This window comes from Mauremys reevesii, linkage group 11 (genome assembly GCF_016161935.1).
Source record: "Mauremys reevesii isolate NIE-2019 linkage group 11, ASM1616193v1, whole genome shotgun sequence".
Taxonomy (NCBI): Eukaryota; Metazoa; Chordata; order Testudines; family Geoemydidae; genus Mauremys; species Mauremys reevesii.
Window position 1 is genome coordinate 23,350,214 of NC_052633.1, and position 17,417 is coordinate 23,367,630.

Here is a 17,417-nt window from a genome sequence, read left to right on the forward strand (position 1 = left end):
CAGCTCTCCAGCATGTGGAAAGTGGCACTTCTGGTTCTGTGTACTATGCTTACTCTGAGGGGGTTGGCAAAGGGGGCTCCGCTAAGGCCAGAAGAAAAATGGAAACCTCTGGACAATCCCAGAAACCGAGATCTAGTAAGGAAACCCTGCAGGAAACATTGTAATGAAGCCCAAACTCCATGTGTGTTTCTCATATTTAGGTGTCTCATTATAAGAATTTCTTACCTGTTGTAATTAAAAACTTCAAAGAAGCTAAGAGGGTCCCTTTTCAGTGTTGGTAACTCTGATGTGCTTTGTATGGTCAGTATCAGCAGCCACCTGCACATGCTTTAATCTAACTTGAAGAAACACTTTCAATTTAATATACTGCACATGGATCTTCATCAGACCTATGTACAATACACATTAATTTAAAAAGAGATGTATTTTGATCTGTGAAAATACAACTCATTTTATCCAACAGAATAGGGGTGCTCTGTGTGTTCTCCTAGTCCTGTTCTTGTTGACTGTATAGACAATATTGTTTAAGTCAAATGGTAAACCATGGTTTGAAAACACAAATATATTCGTATCTGACACAGCACCTTGAATGGTTTAAGATATGGCAGCCAATTAACAACAGAATATTCAATCACAAAGGATTATTTATAAGATCTTATGCAAAAGTTGTGAGAAACATGTCGGTGATTAGCAGCAATGTTTGTACTTGTTTGGAAGGTGACCAATATAAAATTTAAAAAAATACTAAAACCTAATATTTTTTAAATATAACAAAGACTATCCAGCCAAAGGATCAGCTCAAATCAGTTGCAGGTGACTTTTAGGATAAATAAAATTGTACTGGAAAACCTGAGGCTACTCTGGCTGTTGCTAGAGGCTGCTCTTAATGGAGGTTTCACCGTGCGCTTTTTCTAAAGAAAATGTTAGCAAATTGGGCAGCATAATACTCTAATCACATTGCTTGTAAAGATCTTAAAGGCTTTATATAAACTATACTCTTGCATAGTTTAGCACACATGTCAATTTGAGGGACTTCCGGATATTGTAAACTGTTTAATAAGCTTCACAGTTAAGGTGTATTTGGTGTGTAAAAGGCATGCATTAAAAAGTTGGGTATCTACCCCATTAATCAATCCCTAAAGCCTAGGGGTCTGAAGAAATAATTTAAGACCTTTGAAGCAGTCTGCTTCAATCTTCCTGATTTATGCCACCTCTTATTTGGAAAACCAAAGCTAACAAATATGTTTTACTGATATTCTCAGTGTCAGAAGGGACTGGCAGTTGGGAGAGGTAGTTGTGGGGACTGGCAGTTGGGAGAGGTTTTCTCCTCTAGGTTACCAGTTTGAATCAGTACAGCTCAGCTGAGACTTCACTGATTAATGGGTTGTTGGTCTTTGGAGAGGTGTCCATATCACAAGGCCAGATTCTGACACCCTTCCTCACGATGAGAAGTACCTTACTCCACATGCAATCCCATTAACTTCAGTGTCAGAATCTGGCAACAATTGCTGGGTCTGTGTGGCCAGTCCCATCATAGGGGCTAATGACTATACTTAGCAAATGAATATGACTAAATCACTGCTAGGTATAATCATTCCAGTTCACACTTAAAACACATTGTGAAAGCAGAGTGGAACAGTTTGCTCTGCCACTGCCTGTGCTGTACGTGTTTGTGGATAAAATAGGACTTCATTCCCATCCAGTTTCTTTCACAAGTATATTTACTTTGTTTTAATTGATATGATTATTTATTTTACATTTTTTAAATGTAAACTGTATTCAGTTTTTTAGAACACTCCAGGCTTATTTTTCGGGAAGAGGTCTTGATCTGAGAAAGTTCCTAGATACTTTCTCCATGAATAATGACAGATCCAGGCCTGTAGCTATATACTCGGATCCTACTGCTTCTGCATTTGCAGATTATGAAGAAAAGAAAAAACTATTTCAGAATTACTTCAAAGGCTGAAAGAAGCTGCTGACCAAGGTAAAAGTGATTGTTTTTCCTCTGTACTGACAGTTACATGTGGTTGAGTTACAGATTTGGATTCGGGTAATTTTCCCTTCCATATGAAGAATAAAAAATAACTTGCTCTTGATAACACATCAGAAATGTGTGATATTTTAACTCTCACTGAAAGGTGATTGAAATGTATTTAAGGAGAAATTTCTGGGGAGTTAATTTATTTCTGCATGGTAAGAAGTATTCTGAAGTCAGAAGTTTATGTCTCTAGTTTATTTCCAGAGACAGATACTTGACATTTGCTGGATTAAATAGGGAAAGATTTCAAGAGATCAAGTAAAACCTAGTACAATCGAAATTTTTCCAATGGAGGCTGATAGCCTCCCATGATATGTGCACATCAAGGAAAGAACAGACTCAAAAAAGAAAACATTACAGTAACAAAGAGTAATCGGCCTTTTAAATCTCTGTAAATGTTTTTATTTCTTCAATTAAAAGTGAAGGTTGAATAAAATAGTGTGCAAACTGATTCATATGTCTATACTATAATATGAATCAAGCTTGCACTATTAGTATATCCATGGCCAAATGTACTGCTTATTTTATTTTTATTTTGTATACTATATAAATAATAATCCTCCTTATGACAACATAATGAGGGTAGCTAAGTATTATTGCCCCCATTCTACAAACAGTAAGAACTTCAATAGGAATTCGATCAGGTCCTAAGTGACTTGCCCAAGGACCTATAAGGAGTCAGTGGCAGTCAAGGTTAAAACTCAGGAGTTTCTGGCTGCCAGTCCTGTGCTTAGCTCACTAGTCCATGGCTCTGTCTGGACTATGTAGCACACCACCACCATTCATTATATTATAGTGACAATTGTATTAATATTTTCATTTAAATCACCTTTTGATGGGTTTAATTTGAAAAAAAAATCAGCATCACACAAACAATGTAATGGATTAAAAAGTGGTTTTAAAATATGGGGCTTTACCTCAATCAGAATGTATTAGTTTGATGAAGGAATTATGGAGTAAAAATCTATGGCTTGTGTAATGCAGGAAGACAGATTAAATAATCATAGTGGTCCCTTCTGGCTTTAAAATTTGTGAAGCTATGAAAATTCTAAACTTAAACAAATTCCAGTGTGATTTAAATGACTCTTTGGGTTGTTTTTAGAAATAAATAGTGGGTAAGAGATGGTTTCTGAACATAAATTTCTGGCTGTTCATAAATGAAAATATTTGCTTTGAGTATTCTTACAAAATAGTTTATATTTACTGTGATATTACTAAATTACTGGACACTTGTGTTTTGCTGCATCAGCCACACAGAGGATAACTCAAGGTCTGGGGCCTAAGGAACATAAACCAACACTGATGTTTGACACATACTGATGAAGACCTAGAAACGCAGAATTAACTGTGCTGCTCCCCTATCCTTGATTTACTCTATTGTCTAAATATTGCATCACATAAGATCAGATTCTGGACCCCCAAAATATCTGGAGATTCTGTTGTTAACCTGATGAAGATTTAGGGGCTGAAAGACTGGGCATTTTTTAAATTTTTTAAAATTCTAACCAGGGTTTGTGTTCAGTTAATTACGACTTCCTAATCTCGCCACCCTATCAGTTTTGCAGCCATATAATGTGCTAAACACAGCAGAACTGTACATTTCCACTCTAGGTGGGGCAGGATTTGAAATCCAGTCCTCGGGCACCACGGAGCTGTATTCCTCAAAGGTGTCTATGCCATAATCATGCAGGGAAATGGGTAAGCCTTGAGGAATCTGTTCCTCACCCTGACCCTTACAGAGATTACTCCCAGTCAGAAAAGATAATTTACTGTTTAACAATGCTCATGCTAATAATTTGGGACTTATGAGCCCATCTAAGCCAGTGGGAGTGTTTCAGTTAGGGTCCTTTGGCTTTGGCTTTGGATCAGTTAGGGTCCTTTGGCTTTGCTTTTAAATGCTCCTATTTACCATTCTTATTTTATTTATTTATTTTGTTTATTTATTTTTCCTTTCAGGTGATTACTTTTGGACTTCATGTGAATTGGAAGCATACATGGCAAAATGTTACTGCTTTGGTGTTTCTGACTATTATCTGACAGTTTAACATTTTCTTCAGCATCTGAGTCTTTACATATTCAAATCTGACATCTGGCTGTAATTGCCATATTTGCTCACTTTTCAGGTGGTGAGGTATGGATGGTTGTGAAGATTGATCTGACAAGATTTTACTTGTTGAAATGTAAATGAAGGAAAACTTCAATCTGATGTAGTATGTCTGACTATTCCTAATTGTCTTTGTCAAGGAATGTAAATAAATGTTACCTTTTAAATTGATTACATCTAGGTTTTAGATAACTGTTTTCTTGAATTTTACTGAGTCTTCATTAGAGTGCTTTGTATTTGGTTTGGAGATGTGTGGAATTGAAAAAAAAACCACATCACTTCAGTCATTACAGAAACCCATCTCTTTTGTTCTCTGTTTGTTCAGCACCTAGCACAAAGGGCCCTTGTCCCTGACTGGGGCTCCTCGGTGCTACCACAATACAAATAATAATCTTTTTAAATCTTCATGAAAGAAAGATAGACTCATCAGATGTATACATCTGAGAGAGATCCCAAGATCATCCTACTGAAAAAGGCAGAAGATAATACAAGAAGAACCTCCATAAATGTGGAAATAAGAAAAACCCTGTGAAGTCCTAAGGACATACATTATTAATGTCATATTCAAGGTCTCATTCAGATACACAATAGCCATCAGAATACTTAAATGTTTTGGCTTTTATGTTTTGATAAGAATCTCATAGTAAAGAATCCCTATGATTCCCACAATTTAGTAATTAAACTAATAAATTATTCATAAGAGCCCATCTTACTATTTCTGCTCTGACCATTCCTTATGTATCTGAATCATTACAGATTTTCAGTACCATATTTTAAAATGGCATCAGGAAATCCTGCATTCAGATAACCACAGTTACTTCTCATTTGGAAGGTATGGCATTGATCTTGAGAAGACTTTTACACACATGCTTAATACTCCACATGTGAGTAGTCCTACTGACTGACTGAAGTTAAAGGATGAAATCCTGGCCCAATTAAAGTCAATGGCAGAAGTCCCATTGACTTCACTAGGATCACCCAACTGGAGCACATGGATGAGTCTTTGCAGAATCAGGGCCTAACCCCTTGTTTAATAATGGGTATGAAATATGGAGGTAATAGCTCCATTGTTGTTTCGGTACTGACATGGTCACCAGCTATACTGGCGCACTTGTAGAACTGGGACAAGAAGGCAGGCCATTGGCTTCAAAACACAGGCATCTATCATCTAAATAACCTCCTTTAGCTGTTAGTAGTTGAAAGGATTTTATGTTGTAAACTAGCACAGGTATGTAGTCTGGCTCTATCTAGCCCACTAAAGGGAGACTTTTTGTTTTTGTTTTGTTTTTTGGAACAGGAGACAGACTAGCATATTTAGAAAAGCCTAAAGACATCGATGTCAGTTAATGCAAACTCAGAAGCTAGAATACATATCTATAAGTGATTTCATCGTTGTTTTATAATACAATAATTGCTCTAGAAACATAATCACTGCCCTATTCCAGATGGGTCATAGAAATGGTTTCTCAATTTTAAGAGTTCTGCTACTCTGTTTCTACTTGATGAAAAGAAAAACTACAGATGTCTTTCCTCCAAAGAATCAATGTAATCAGTAAAACTTGAGTTATTAAATATACATTTAACTTCTGTGTATTTCCTGAAAAAATTTAGGGGCTCTTCTAACACTGCCTTTCATTTTTACTAGTAGAAAGTGAGGGCAACATGAGTGTAAACTGCTCTTATTACGACTTTGTAGCATTTCTTAATACTTAGCCCTGCCATGAGTTCAGGGGACCGGTCTCTTTCAGTCCTATAATTCATACGCACTTTGAACTGTGCTGCACAAGAATCTGACTTAATCCTGAGCAAATCTAGGGTGCGTTCCCAATATAGATGTCCATAAATGTTTACATCTGATGGTATCTTCACAAATTAGGGAGTTAGACTTCTATTCTTCCTGGATGGCTGCATCTTTGATCTATCTGTGCCCTTCTAGCAGGGCTGCCCAGAGGGGTGGGGGTGGGCAAGTGGGGCAATTTGCCCCATGCCCTGGGCCCCACAGGGGCCCCCATGAGAATATAGTATTGCAACTTTTTTTTATGGAAGGGGCCCCTGAAATTGCTTTGCCCCAGGCCCCCTGAATCCTCTGGGCGGCCCTGCCTTCTAATACACCTATTGCATAGTTTATGTTCTATTCATAGTCCTTCACTTCATTTATCTGGTCAGGATTCAGTAACTCCTGTCTAATGTGATTTTTCAACCACTTAAAACAGTACAAGGAATGGGAGGAGATGCCCTTTCAACTATCAATACCTTCCTTAGAGGTTTTGAAGGTCAGGCTTGACAAAGCCCTGGCTGGGATGATTTAGTGGGGGGTTGGTCCTGCTTTGAGCAGGGGGTTGGACTAGATGACCTCCTGAGATCCCTTCCAACCTGATAGTCTATGATTCTAATATGTACCTCCTTGATGCAAAGACCACTGAAGTTAAAGGAAAGACGTCCATAGAAACAGACTTTGGATCGGGCCCATACAGAGCATTGGGCTGGAAATAAGGGTTTATTACGAAAACAGTGGTTTGTCGGGGTAATTTTAGCGTTTAGGAAAGTTGTTGGGTACAGTGAGCATAGGAAATGCTTAATTTCCGATCCCTTGGTGGGAGGCGATGCACAGCAGTCAGTACGTCACCGGCCCACCCTGCCAGCTGTGCCTAATGCATGCAGGGTTCGTGAAGCCCTGTCAGGCCGGAATGTTAGAGAGACACGGTGAGGCAGGTAAAATAGCTTTTATTGAATCACCTTCTGCTGGGGAGAGAGACGGGCTCGGGGTGGCACCCAGGGCCAAGTGGGCTCAGACTGCTTAGCATAGCTACTTACGGGGGAAGGGGCAGCACAGAGCAGCCCCAGACCCTGTCCCCACCCAACTCCCATCGCCCGGAGCCTCCGCGGCTCCCTGCGGCCCCGCTCTCTCCGCGCGCAGGAGGCCAGCGGCTTCGTAGCCGTACCGCGCATGCTCAGAGCTGAGCCTTTCAGCCAGCCGGCGCTAGCCCGGAACTGTTGCGCGGCGGCAGCGAGCTGCGGTCGGACCCGATTAACAAGGGACGCCGCGTCCGTGCGCGAAACAAACCCCCCCCCCCCCCAGTCCCCAGCGCGATGTCGAGCTTCAGCCCCGAGCTGATCGATTACCTGGAGGGGAAAATCTCCTTCGAGGAGTTCGAGAGGCGCCGAGAGGAGCGCAAGAGCCGCGAGAGGAAGGTGAGGGGCCCGGCCGATCTCCTCAGGCGGGTCACGCCGTTCGTTGGCCCGTTAGGGCCGCCCCCGCCCGGCCCCGCTGCCCCTTTGCTGGGAGGCTCCGCCCGCGCTGCCTCGTGGCCTTGGGGAGGGAGGTGCGTGGGGGGATGGCTGGGGGGGTGCAGGGCAATGGCCTTAGGGAGGGGGGTGCTTGGGGAATGGCCGGGGATGGTTTGGGGGTCGGGGAGGATGTAGGGCAGTGCCTGGGGAGGTGGTGCGGGGGATGGCTGGGAGGATGCAGGATAGTGCCTGGGGAGTGGTGGTGCGTGGGGGGATGGCTGGGGAGGATGCAGGGCAGTGCCTGGGGGAGGTGGTGCGTGGGGGGGATGGCCGGGGTGGATGCAGGACAGTGCCTGGGGAGTGGTGGTGCGTGGGGGGATGGCTGGGGAGGATGCAGGGCAATGGTCGGGGGGGCGTGGGGGGATGGCTGGGGAGGATGCAGGGCAGTGGCGGGGGGGCGGGGGGGCGGGGGGGGCTGGCGGGGGTGAATGCAGGGCAATGGTCGGGGGGGCGTGGGGGTGATGGCCGGGGAGGATGCAGGGCAATGGTCGGGGCGGGGAGCGTGGGGGGATGGCCGGGGAGGATGCAGGGCAATGGCCTCTGGGAGGGAGGGGAGTGGATGCTGGCTGGGGAGTTGGCACAGGACGGCTGTTTTAACGACAGAACCAGGCTACATCTAGTTGTTTTTGGCAACCTCTGGATGGGCGGAGAAATTCCTGAACTTCAATCTTAGGATCCGCTGTGCTCCTGGCAGCAGGCAGGGCACAGACAGAGGATGCCCAGCAGGGTATAAATAGCAGTGTAGACAGTGAAACGGTTTAGGCAAATAGAGTGCCCTATGTTCCTAACTCTCCTGGGTGTGTAGCTTACACACATCACTACGTGCCCAAGCAGTGCCTGTCACATCTACATTGCGGACACTACACTGCCAAAACCAGCGGTGTTGTGTTGCTGCCGCCAGAGCTTTTCCATGCCAGAGTGACCATCCCCAGCTTTGGGGAAAGGCTCTGTCAGTGGGGAACTGTTTTCCCCTGCTGCCGGAGTCTTTCCCCATTACTCATAGCCTTTCACTTTGGTGTGTAGGTATGTGCTGCAGTGACAAGTGTGGACGCAGCCTGACTTCCACCACGGCATGTAGCTATGCACGTAATGCCTGTGCTCTACATGTGGACATTGTTAATCCATGAAATATTTTGTGCATTTTGAACTTAATTTATGATCATGAGATACATGTGAGAAATTACTATTATTTGATACTGTTAAAATAGGACTCTTATACATTGCCATGTTTCTAGAAAGACAAGAGAAATTCTTGGTGAACGGAGCCTGACACCATAAGGAATGACAGTTCCTTTTGCAGAGTGAGTAGGTGTCTGGCTCTGAAGAGAATCTTGGCATCCTTGGCAGGAATGCAGGCACACTGTCGAGTTTGGAGGAGGTTAAAATTGGAGAAAATGAGGATTATACTCAAAGTTCTCATAGGAATATGAAGGCCACACATTTTTCATTCCCATAATGGGATAAATATAATTTTGTACATATACAAAGGTTTTGTTTTGATTCATTATTCCTGACTGTAGCTTTTAAGATGTTTCTTGATTTGCTAGCAGGAGTTGTCTTATTTTATAAACGTGCTATTTTTGTAAACTAAAAACTGCCCCTCTTATTTTGTAGGCAATTTTTGTTTAGTTAATGAAAAGAAACTTAGGCTATGTTGGCAATTTGGAACATCTGATCTTTTCTTTTTCTTCATGTAATTTCATGATACAAGAAGCAACTCCTTCAAAGATTATTGAAGTGCTCTTTTCATTTCTTTGTATATTTTCCGTTATATCCCAACTACAGTAAATAGGAGAGCCATTGCTGTGGGCCACTGAAATTGCTGTTCCACAAAAAAAAAATACTTTGTTCCCCCAGAGGAGGCCTTACTGGTCAGGAGAGCATTACACCATTTGTATCCAATTTTTTTTAAGGGTATAACAGATTGTTTCAAGAAACTATTAATTGCAACATCTAACCATGTAGTGGTTTCAGCATTGCATTTAATTTTAGACAAGGCAGGCAAGCTTTTAAAAATATTCATGTTGTTTGTTTACAATTTTGTTCATTTTTTGTGAGATGTTGGGGAACCATGTAATCTTATTCCAGTGTACTTCAATACAAGCAGTATTCTTCAAGAGACTTCATTCAGAACTAATGTAAGACAACAGTGAACAGTCAGAATTTGAGTTCATTTTACACTGACGAGAACAGAAGTTTCTTAAAATCAATGTTGGTGCCTGCTTTAATAGAATAATATAGCATCTGTTCCATCAGCAATGCAAAAAGCCAGAAACCCATAGTCTAAATGCCAGTAACTATAAACGCAGGTGGAACAGTAAAATTAAATTAGTAGTTGTATTGCAAACCTTGTGATTAATTTTATTGATATCTAGGATGGAGAAAGTGTACCTACTGAGGAAAATACATACGACCCAGATGCTCCATCTACATCTGGAAAAGGATCTGGTAAATCCCGGAGTCGCAGTGAAACAGAAGGTACGTGTCAGTATGCTGGCTTAAGAAATGTAAAAATCACAGTCTTTTGTTGCTGAAACCATGTGTTCTTTGATAGGTGACTGTTTCCCCAGTCTGGCACTTCGAGTGCAGAAGGTGGGGGCCCACAAGGATTCTAAAAATTATTATTGGCCACTCCAGGCTGGTATTAAACTCCCAAGGTTACAGCTTCTCCCTGACCTTGGATTGGGTAAATGCTGTCACCACCCAAATGTAAAAAAACCCTTTTTACCCAGGAAGGCACATTTGGGAATTCCTCCCTGTGCGGTACCCTCAAGCCCTTTCACACCCCCCTCCGGGGAAGAGCTGAGAAAGAAAACAGAGGAAATCAGCTGTTACCACCAGCTAATTAAACAACGTGCACAAACCTCTTAGGACACACACACACAGAAATCCTGTTCTTAAAAAAGGTAAATTTTATTAAAAACAAAAAGAAAGAAAATACATCTGGAACTTAGGCTATTGCTAGATTTAAAAAGAGCAAATATAATAATTAAGCATCAAGAATGGTTTTCTTGAGGTCCAACTTAAAGGTTACAAGCAACACAAAAGCACCTGGGGTTAGCACAGAGGAGTCCACAAGCCAATAAGAAAAAAAAAAAAAGAGAGAGAGAGAGAGAGAAACCTAATCGCGTCTTTCTAGACATTTTCTGATCTACTTACATATCTGGGGTTTAAAATTGAGTAGTTTTAGGTATGGTGGTTTCCATATCTGGTTCACAGCTTTTTACAGCATAGCTTCAGCCCTGTTTTGCTCTGTCCCCTCTCTCTGGAGAATAATAGACAAAAGGGGAGTCTAGTTTCAACTTTAAAAAGTTGTAGCCTTCCCATTGGCTCTTTTGGCCAGGTGCCCACTCACTTCCCTTTACCTATGCATGCAGTCAGACTTTTTAACCTTCTACAGGTAAAGCAAGTAGAGAACCGCTACTAACAGGGATTTTATAGCTAAGTGGCTGGCTGGGTGTCCGTAAAAGGTAGGGCCCCTCCCTTCATTTATCACAGTGACTTTTAAAAACAGTTTACAGTTTGTTCAATTAGAGAATGTAAGTATGAAATATTTGTTCTCTGTCATATCCAAGCTTGCCATTGCACTGGTGGGTGCCCTGTATCTCCAAGAGGCAGGCTCAGGCAATCATAGGGAGAAATTGGGGGAATCGTTGGGGGGTCAGCAACACCAGTTGCAATTCCATCTGTACTACCAGTAGTATTTTAGACCTGACTTAAACACCAACACATGCTGATTCATCAGGATGTATTGTAAATCTGTTCTGACTCTCTTCAACCAGGAGAAACGACAGATGGTGTCAGTAAATCTGTCCATCGGGTCTTTGCTTCCATGCTTGGGGAAAATGAAGATGAGGAGGAGGAAGAAGAGGAAGAGGAGGAGGAAGATGAAGAAACCCCTGAGCAACCCACAGCAGGAGATGTTTTTGTTTTGGAGATGGTGCTTAATCGAGAGACCAAGAAAATGATGAAAGCAAGTATTTGCATTTAAAAATCTTCATGTAGTCTGCATGATACCACTGAAGCACAGTGAATAAATGTTTTCTGTAGCATCATTTTAGAGACATGATGCTAATATTTGAAAACGTAACTGAAAATGTTATACATGATGTCTCCTGATCCCTTTTAACTGTTTGATTTGTTTACATGTCTGTATATTTTAAAAGATTCCTGCTGGTTCCTGAGTTGGTTTGTCGACTGCGCTTTATATAAGCTTCCTTCAGCTGTCATTGAGATCTGTCATGCCTGGGTTTTGAGCTCCATGTGCACTTACCATCCTCAAGTTTTGGTTTAACTGAACTGTTTTTGTTGCAGTAAGATTTCCCCTAAGTCACAAATTCAGCTGCAGAGTCCTCCTTTTTTATTCCAGTGTGGGGCTGCTCATATAAGGGCACTTGGCTAAAGAATAGGGGAGTAATTTTTAGTTTTTCTATAATTAGATTTTAAACTTTTATAAATGGATGTTTACACAGTGAGCTACCAAAATTAGTTCTGACACTTGTATCAGCACCAGTGGTACTGAAACAAATTTAAAATATTTTATATTTGTTTAACAAAAATTACAGATGTGATTGATTCCTCTTGAATTTGGGCATCATAGAATAGGGATGGCATTTGAGCAGTCCAAAAATAATCGGAAAATTGACCAGTCAAGTAAAGCCAAAAATGGTCAAATATTTTGGAGCGCGAATTTATTAGAACAGTAACAGAAAAGAGCAAAGCTTTATGATCTTCAGTAGGCTTAGCCTTAGATGCTTATGCCTCATTACAACAACCAAGTTACTTAACAGTTATTTTAACTCCGAAAAATGCAAAACACGATGAAATGAGGTTATAAAAAAAGAGAATGACACCATGATGTAACCTAAAAGGTAGGCCACCGCCTACATCAGGGCATTCTTGCTAGAATATTTGACAATGTTTGACGCTGGTGAAATAATAGGCCGTCAATTTGATATTATTTGACAGGTCAGTTGATCCACTTGCCAAGCCTATTATGGTATATTTATATTTGTTTCTATTGTAATCTTTCAATTTAGGAGAAAAGGCCTCGCAGTAAACTTCCTCGAGCCCTTAGAGGCCTCATGGGAGAAGCCAACATTAGGTTTGCTCGAGGGGAACATGAGGAGGCGATACTGATGTGCATGGAAATCATAAGACAAGGTACTTCAGTATTTCGTGGGAGTGTGTGAGCCATCAAAAGGAATAAGATTCATGTGGAATTTATAGTATTCCTCAAGGAAACTAAAAATTAACTGTGTTGCTTCATTTAATATCAAATACTGCAGCATCAGGAACTGGTCTATTTGTAAATGGTCCTAATACCAAATTAATGATATGAATACTCCTAGCTCATCTTTAATCTCTCTCTCTCTCTGTTGTTTGTAAAAAGAAATTAAGACCCTGATCCTGCAAAGACTTATACCCTTGCTTAGCTTTAAGTACTTAAGTGCCATTAACTTTGCAGAATTGGGGTTTAAATGCTTGTAGAAATAGTTTGCTGTATGGATAAAGCACTATAAGGTTGTAGTAAAATTTAGTCAATTTGTTTAATTACACGTAAAATAAACTGGGAGATTGTCTGAAAGTTTCTTCTTTGTTTTAACAAATTAATTGAATATTTCATATACTTCTAATGTGCATTATTTACAGAAGCCTAAATTATTTTATTTCAGGTTGGTTAAAAAGTTTAAAACTTAATGAGTATTTTTGTCTTTAATAGCTCCTCTTGCTTATGAGCCATTTTCTACTCTTGCCATGATCTATGAAGACCAAGGTGATATGGAGAAATCATTGCAATTTGAGTTGATTGCAGCTCATTTAAACCCTAGTGACACTGAGGAGTGGGTTAGACTGGCAGAAATGTCATTAGAGCAGGACAATATTAAACAGGCCATATTTTGCTATTCAAAAGGTAATGTAATGACTATTTTACTATTCCTCAGTACTTGTGGTAATTTTATTTGATAATGTAATGATATAAACATTTGATTTGCTTTATCTATCCCGTTCAGTTTTCTGTTCACTGAGATTGTGGTAACATTGTTTAAATCTGATTTGATCTTTGTAGGCATATCTCATTCTACGAGGTCTGAGAGTTTTTCCTTCTTACTAAAAGTGTGTGGGAGCATTAAATATCTATGGATGATTGAGCATCCCCTTTTGCTGTGTTTTGGAAGAAGATAAACATAATAAACTTACATATTTGAAAGCGTTACATTAGTAGCTAATGTACATACTAGATAAGTCTGTTGGATTTGGAGTGTTTATAGGAGACCTTTCCTCAGGCTGCAAATATTGTTTTCTGTAGTATTTTTCTTCTAAGATGATACTGACACTTGTCACGGGCTTTATCATATCTGAATTCTTTGCTTCAGTCTTCATGGCTGAGGATGTTAGGGAGATTCCCAAACCTGAGCCGGCTTTTGTAGGTGACAAATCTGAGGAACTGTCACAGATTGAAGTGTCACTAGAAGAGGTTTCGGAATTAATTGATAAACTTAACAGTAACAAATCACTGGGACTAGATGGCATTCACCCAAGAGTTCTGAAAGAACTCAAATGTGAAATTGCGGAACTAACAACTGTGGTTTGTAACCTGTCCTTTAAATTGGTTTCTGTGCCCAGTGACTGGAAGATAGCTAATATAACACCAATATTTAAAAAGGGCTCTAGAGGTGATCCCAGCAATTACAGACTGGTAAGTCTAACGTCAGTAGCGGGCAAATGAGTTGAAACAATAGTAAAGAATAAAATTGTGAGACACATAGAAGAACATAAATTGTTGGGCAAAAGTCAACATGGTTTCTGTAAAGGGAAATCGTGTCTTACTAATCTATTAGAGCTCTTTGAAGAGGTCAACAAACATGTGGACAAAGGGGATCCAGTGGACATAGTATACTTAGATTTCCACAAAGCCTTTGACAAGGTCCCTCACCAAAGGCTCGTAAATAAATTAAGCTGTCATGGGATAAGAGGGAAGATCCTTTCATGGATTGACAACTAGTTAAAAGACAGGGAACAAGGGGTAGGAATAAATGGTAAATTCTCAGAATGGAGAGGGGTAACTAGTGGTGTTCCCCAAGGTCAGTTCTAGGACCAATCCTATTCAACCTATTCATAAATGATCTGGAGAAAGGGGTAAAAAGTGAGGTGGCAAAGTTTGCAGACGATACTAAACTGCTCAAGATAGTTAAGACCAAAGCAGCCTGTGAAGAACTTCAAAAAGATCTCACAAAACTAAGCGATTGGGCAACAAAATGGCAAATGAAACTGAATGTGGATAAATGTAAAGTAATGCACGTTGGGAAAAATAACCCCAACTATACATACAATATGATGGGGGCTAATTTAGCTACAACGAGTCAGGAAAAAGATCTTGGAGTCATCATGGATACTTCTCTGAAGACATCCACACAGTGTGCAGCGGCAGTCAAAAAAGCAAACAGGATGTTGGGAATCAAAAAGGGAGTAGAGAATAAGACGGAGAATATCTTATTGCCCTTATATAAATCCATGGTACGGCCACATCTTGAATACTGCGTACAGGTGTGGTCTCCTCATCTCAAGAAAGATACACTGGCACTAGAAAAGGTTCAGAGAAGGGCAACTAAAATGATTAGGGCAGTGGTTCCCAAACTCGTTCCGCCGCTTGTGCAGGGAAAGCCCCTGGGACCCGCGATCGGCCGAACCTCCGGACACGGCAGGCAAACAAACCGTCCCGTCCCGCCAGGGGCTTTCCCTGCACAAGCGGCGGAACAAGTTTGGGAACCACTGGATTAGGGGTTTGGAACGGGTCCCATATGAGGAGAGATTTAAGAGGCTAGGACTCTTCAGCTTGGAAAAGAGGAGACTAAGGGGGGACATGATAGAGGTATATGAAATCATGAGTGATGTGGAGAAAGTGGATAAGGAAAAGTTATTTACTTATTCCCATAATACAAGAACGAGGGGCCACCACCTGAAATTGATGGGGAGCAGGTTTAAAACAAATAAAAGGAAGTTCTTCTTCACACAGCGCACAGTCAACTTGTGGAACTCCTTGCCTGAGGAGGTGCATAGATTCATAGATCCTAGGACTGGAAGGGACCTCGAGAGGTCAGCGAGTCCAGTCCCCTGCTCTCATGGCAGGACCAAATACTGTCTAGACCATCCCGGACAGACATTTATCTAACCTACTCTTAAATATCTCCAGAGATGGAGATTCCACAACCTCCCTAGGCAATTTATTCCGGTGTTTAACCACCCTGACAGTTAGGAACTTTTTCCTAATGTCCAACCTAAACCTCCCGTGCTGCAGTTTAAGCCCATTGCTTCTTGTTCTATCCTTAGGTTGTGAAGGCTAGGACTATAACAGGGTTTAAAAGAGAACTGGATAAATTCATGGAGGTTAAGTCCATTAATGGCTATTAGCCAGGATGGGTAAGGAAGGGTGTCCCTAGCCTCTGTTTGTCAGAGGGTGGTGATGGATGGCAGGAGAGAGATCACTTGATCGTTACCTGTTAGGTTCATTCCCTCTGGGGCACCTGGCATTGGCCACTGTCGGTAGACAGGATACTGGGCTGGATGGACCTTTGGTCTGACCCAGTATGGCCATTCTTATGTTTTTATTATGTTCTTATGTATCATTCAGGTGGATAGTCAAACAAGCATAGTGAGCCCAGACTCGCGTTTGTCTAAGCCATGTACGGTACTGACTACTTGTTGTTGTTGTCGTAGCTCTGAAGTATGACCCTACCAATGTGCGATATCTGTGGGAGAGATCAAGCTTGTATGAGCAGATGGGAGACCATAAAATGGCAATGGATGGCTATAGACGTATCTTAAATCTTCTGTCCCCTTTTGATGGAGAACGCTTTATGCAGTTGGCCAGGGACATGGCGAAGTAAGTTCGTTTGCCAATAGCATGACTTGATTTTCCAAGATTGAAAGAAAACTGATTAATTTAAGCTTATTCCCTTTGCCCTTTAGAAAAATCATTTGGAATTTCTTCTTGAGACTTCTACAGCCTTTAAAATAATGCTCTTTCTGCAGTTTGTTCAGGAGCCATGCCTGAAATCAGGGACTGAAGCCTTTTCTGGACAGTATTACATATCCAATAATTAGCACTGAAATCAACTGTTTGATTTATTCAGCAAGTCAGTTACTGCTCTGTGCCTCAGTTTTCTCATCTGCAAAACAGGCTAAGAATAACTTACTTAATCTCACAGAGGCCCAGCCAGGCTACTTCCTTAATAATTTAAAGCTCTTTGAGATCCATGGACGGGAGGTGATGTATATGTGCAAATTAGTGTTATAACACTATTAGCGTTTCAGCTGAGAGTATCTTAATACAATAAAGCCTGCAAACTTGGTTACTGGTGTGAGGGAGGAAAGCAGAAGAAAGCATTTTATTGGGTTTTTAAAAAGTTAACGTGAGAGAAAAACTAATGATAAAAATCAGTTAGTCAAATGGTAAAAAATTGTAACAAGGTTGAAAAATCTGTCCCTTTTCACTTAAAAAAAATTGACTTGCTCTAATAAAAATGCTCATAAGGAAGAGAAGACAAATGAAGAGAACAAGGGAATGTGTTCAATATCTGTACTTTTTTTTGGTGAATCTCTTAGTTGACTAATTTTCATAATATGCGTAGCATTGAAAATTGTCACTAATATCTCATACCCATATTTTTATAGGAGTTACTATGAAGCCAATGATGTCACCTCTGCTATTGAGATAATGGAAGAAGCCTTTTCTAAACATCAGAGCCTCATCTCCATGGAAGATATAAATATAGCAGCTGAACTGTATATCTCCAACAAACAGTATGACAAAGCTATGGCGGTATGAGAATGAAATGCTTTTGTGTCAGGTTTAACCATTTTGTGCCCTTTTAGAAGGACAAATTTTATCTTGACATTTTTAAGCAATATAGTTTTTCCAGTTTTGTGATAGTTCAGCAAGTCAGATACGTTAATATTCATTACTCCAGTGTGTGAGTAAATTAG

At 40.8% G+C, this 17,417-nt stretch overlaps 2 protein-coding genes across 2 annotated transcripts in view; both read left to right on the plus strand.

The window, feature by feature from the left end:
- On the plus strand, window positions 1-4,313 carry C11H2orf66 (chromosome 11 C2orf66 homolog). Its single transcript, XM_039495493.1, has 3 exons — window positions 1-135; window positions 1,784-1,984; window positions 3,995-4,313. The coding sequence occupies exons 1-2, from the start codon at window positions 13-15 to the stop codon at window positions 1,964-1,966; spliced, it is 306 nt and encodes a 101-aa protein (XP_039351427.1). The 5' UTR covers window positions 1-12; the 3' UTR covers window positions 1,967-1,984; window positions 3,995-4,313.
- A 2,919-nt stretch (window positions 4,314-7,232) lies between these two features.
- GTF3C3 (general transcription factor IIIC subunit 3) overlaps window positions 7,233-17,417 on the plus strand; it is a 30,148-nt gene continuing 19,963 nt past the window's right edge. Inside the window, exons 1-7 of the mRNA XM_039495413.1 lie at window positions 7,233-7,334; window positions 9,806-9,908; window positions 11,213-11,403; window positions 12,470-12,593; window positions 13,153-13,344; window positions 16,149-16,314; window positions 17,106-17,253. Coding sequence (XP_039351347.1) covers window positions 7,233-7,334; window positions 9,806-9,908; window positions 11,213-11,403; window positions 12,470-12,593; window positions 13,153-13,344; window positions 16,149-16,314; window positions 17,106-17,253 — 1,026 coding nt within the window. The remainder of the gene's footprint in view (window positions 7,335-9,805; window positions 9,909-11,212; window positions 11,404-12,469; window positions 12,594-13,152; window positions 13,345-16,148; window positions 16,315-17,105; window positions 17,254-17,417) is intronic.

Bases quoted from the DNA above. Each gene is read 5' to 3' on its own strand.
- C11H2orf66 (XM_039495493.1), top strand. From the start codon at position 13: ATGTGGAAAGTGGCACTTCTGGTTCTGTGTACTATGCTTACTCTGAGG. The intron at 136-1,783 runs GTAAGGAAACCC...AACTGTATTCAG, and splicing joins ATCCCAGAAACCGAGATCTA to TTTTTTAGAACACTCCAGGC.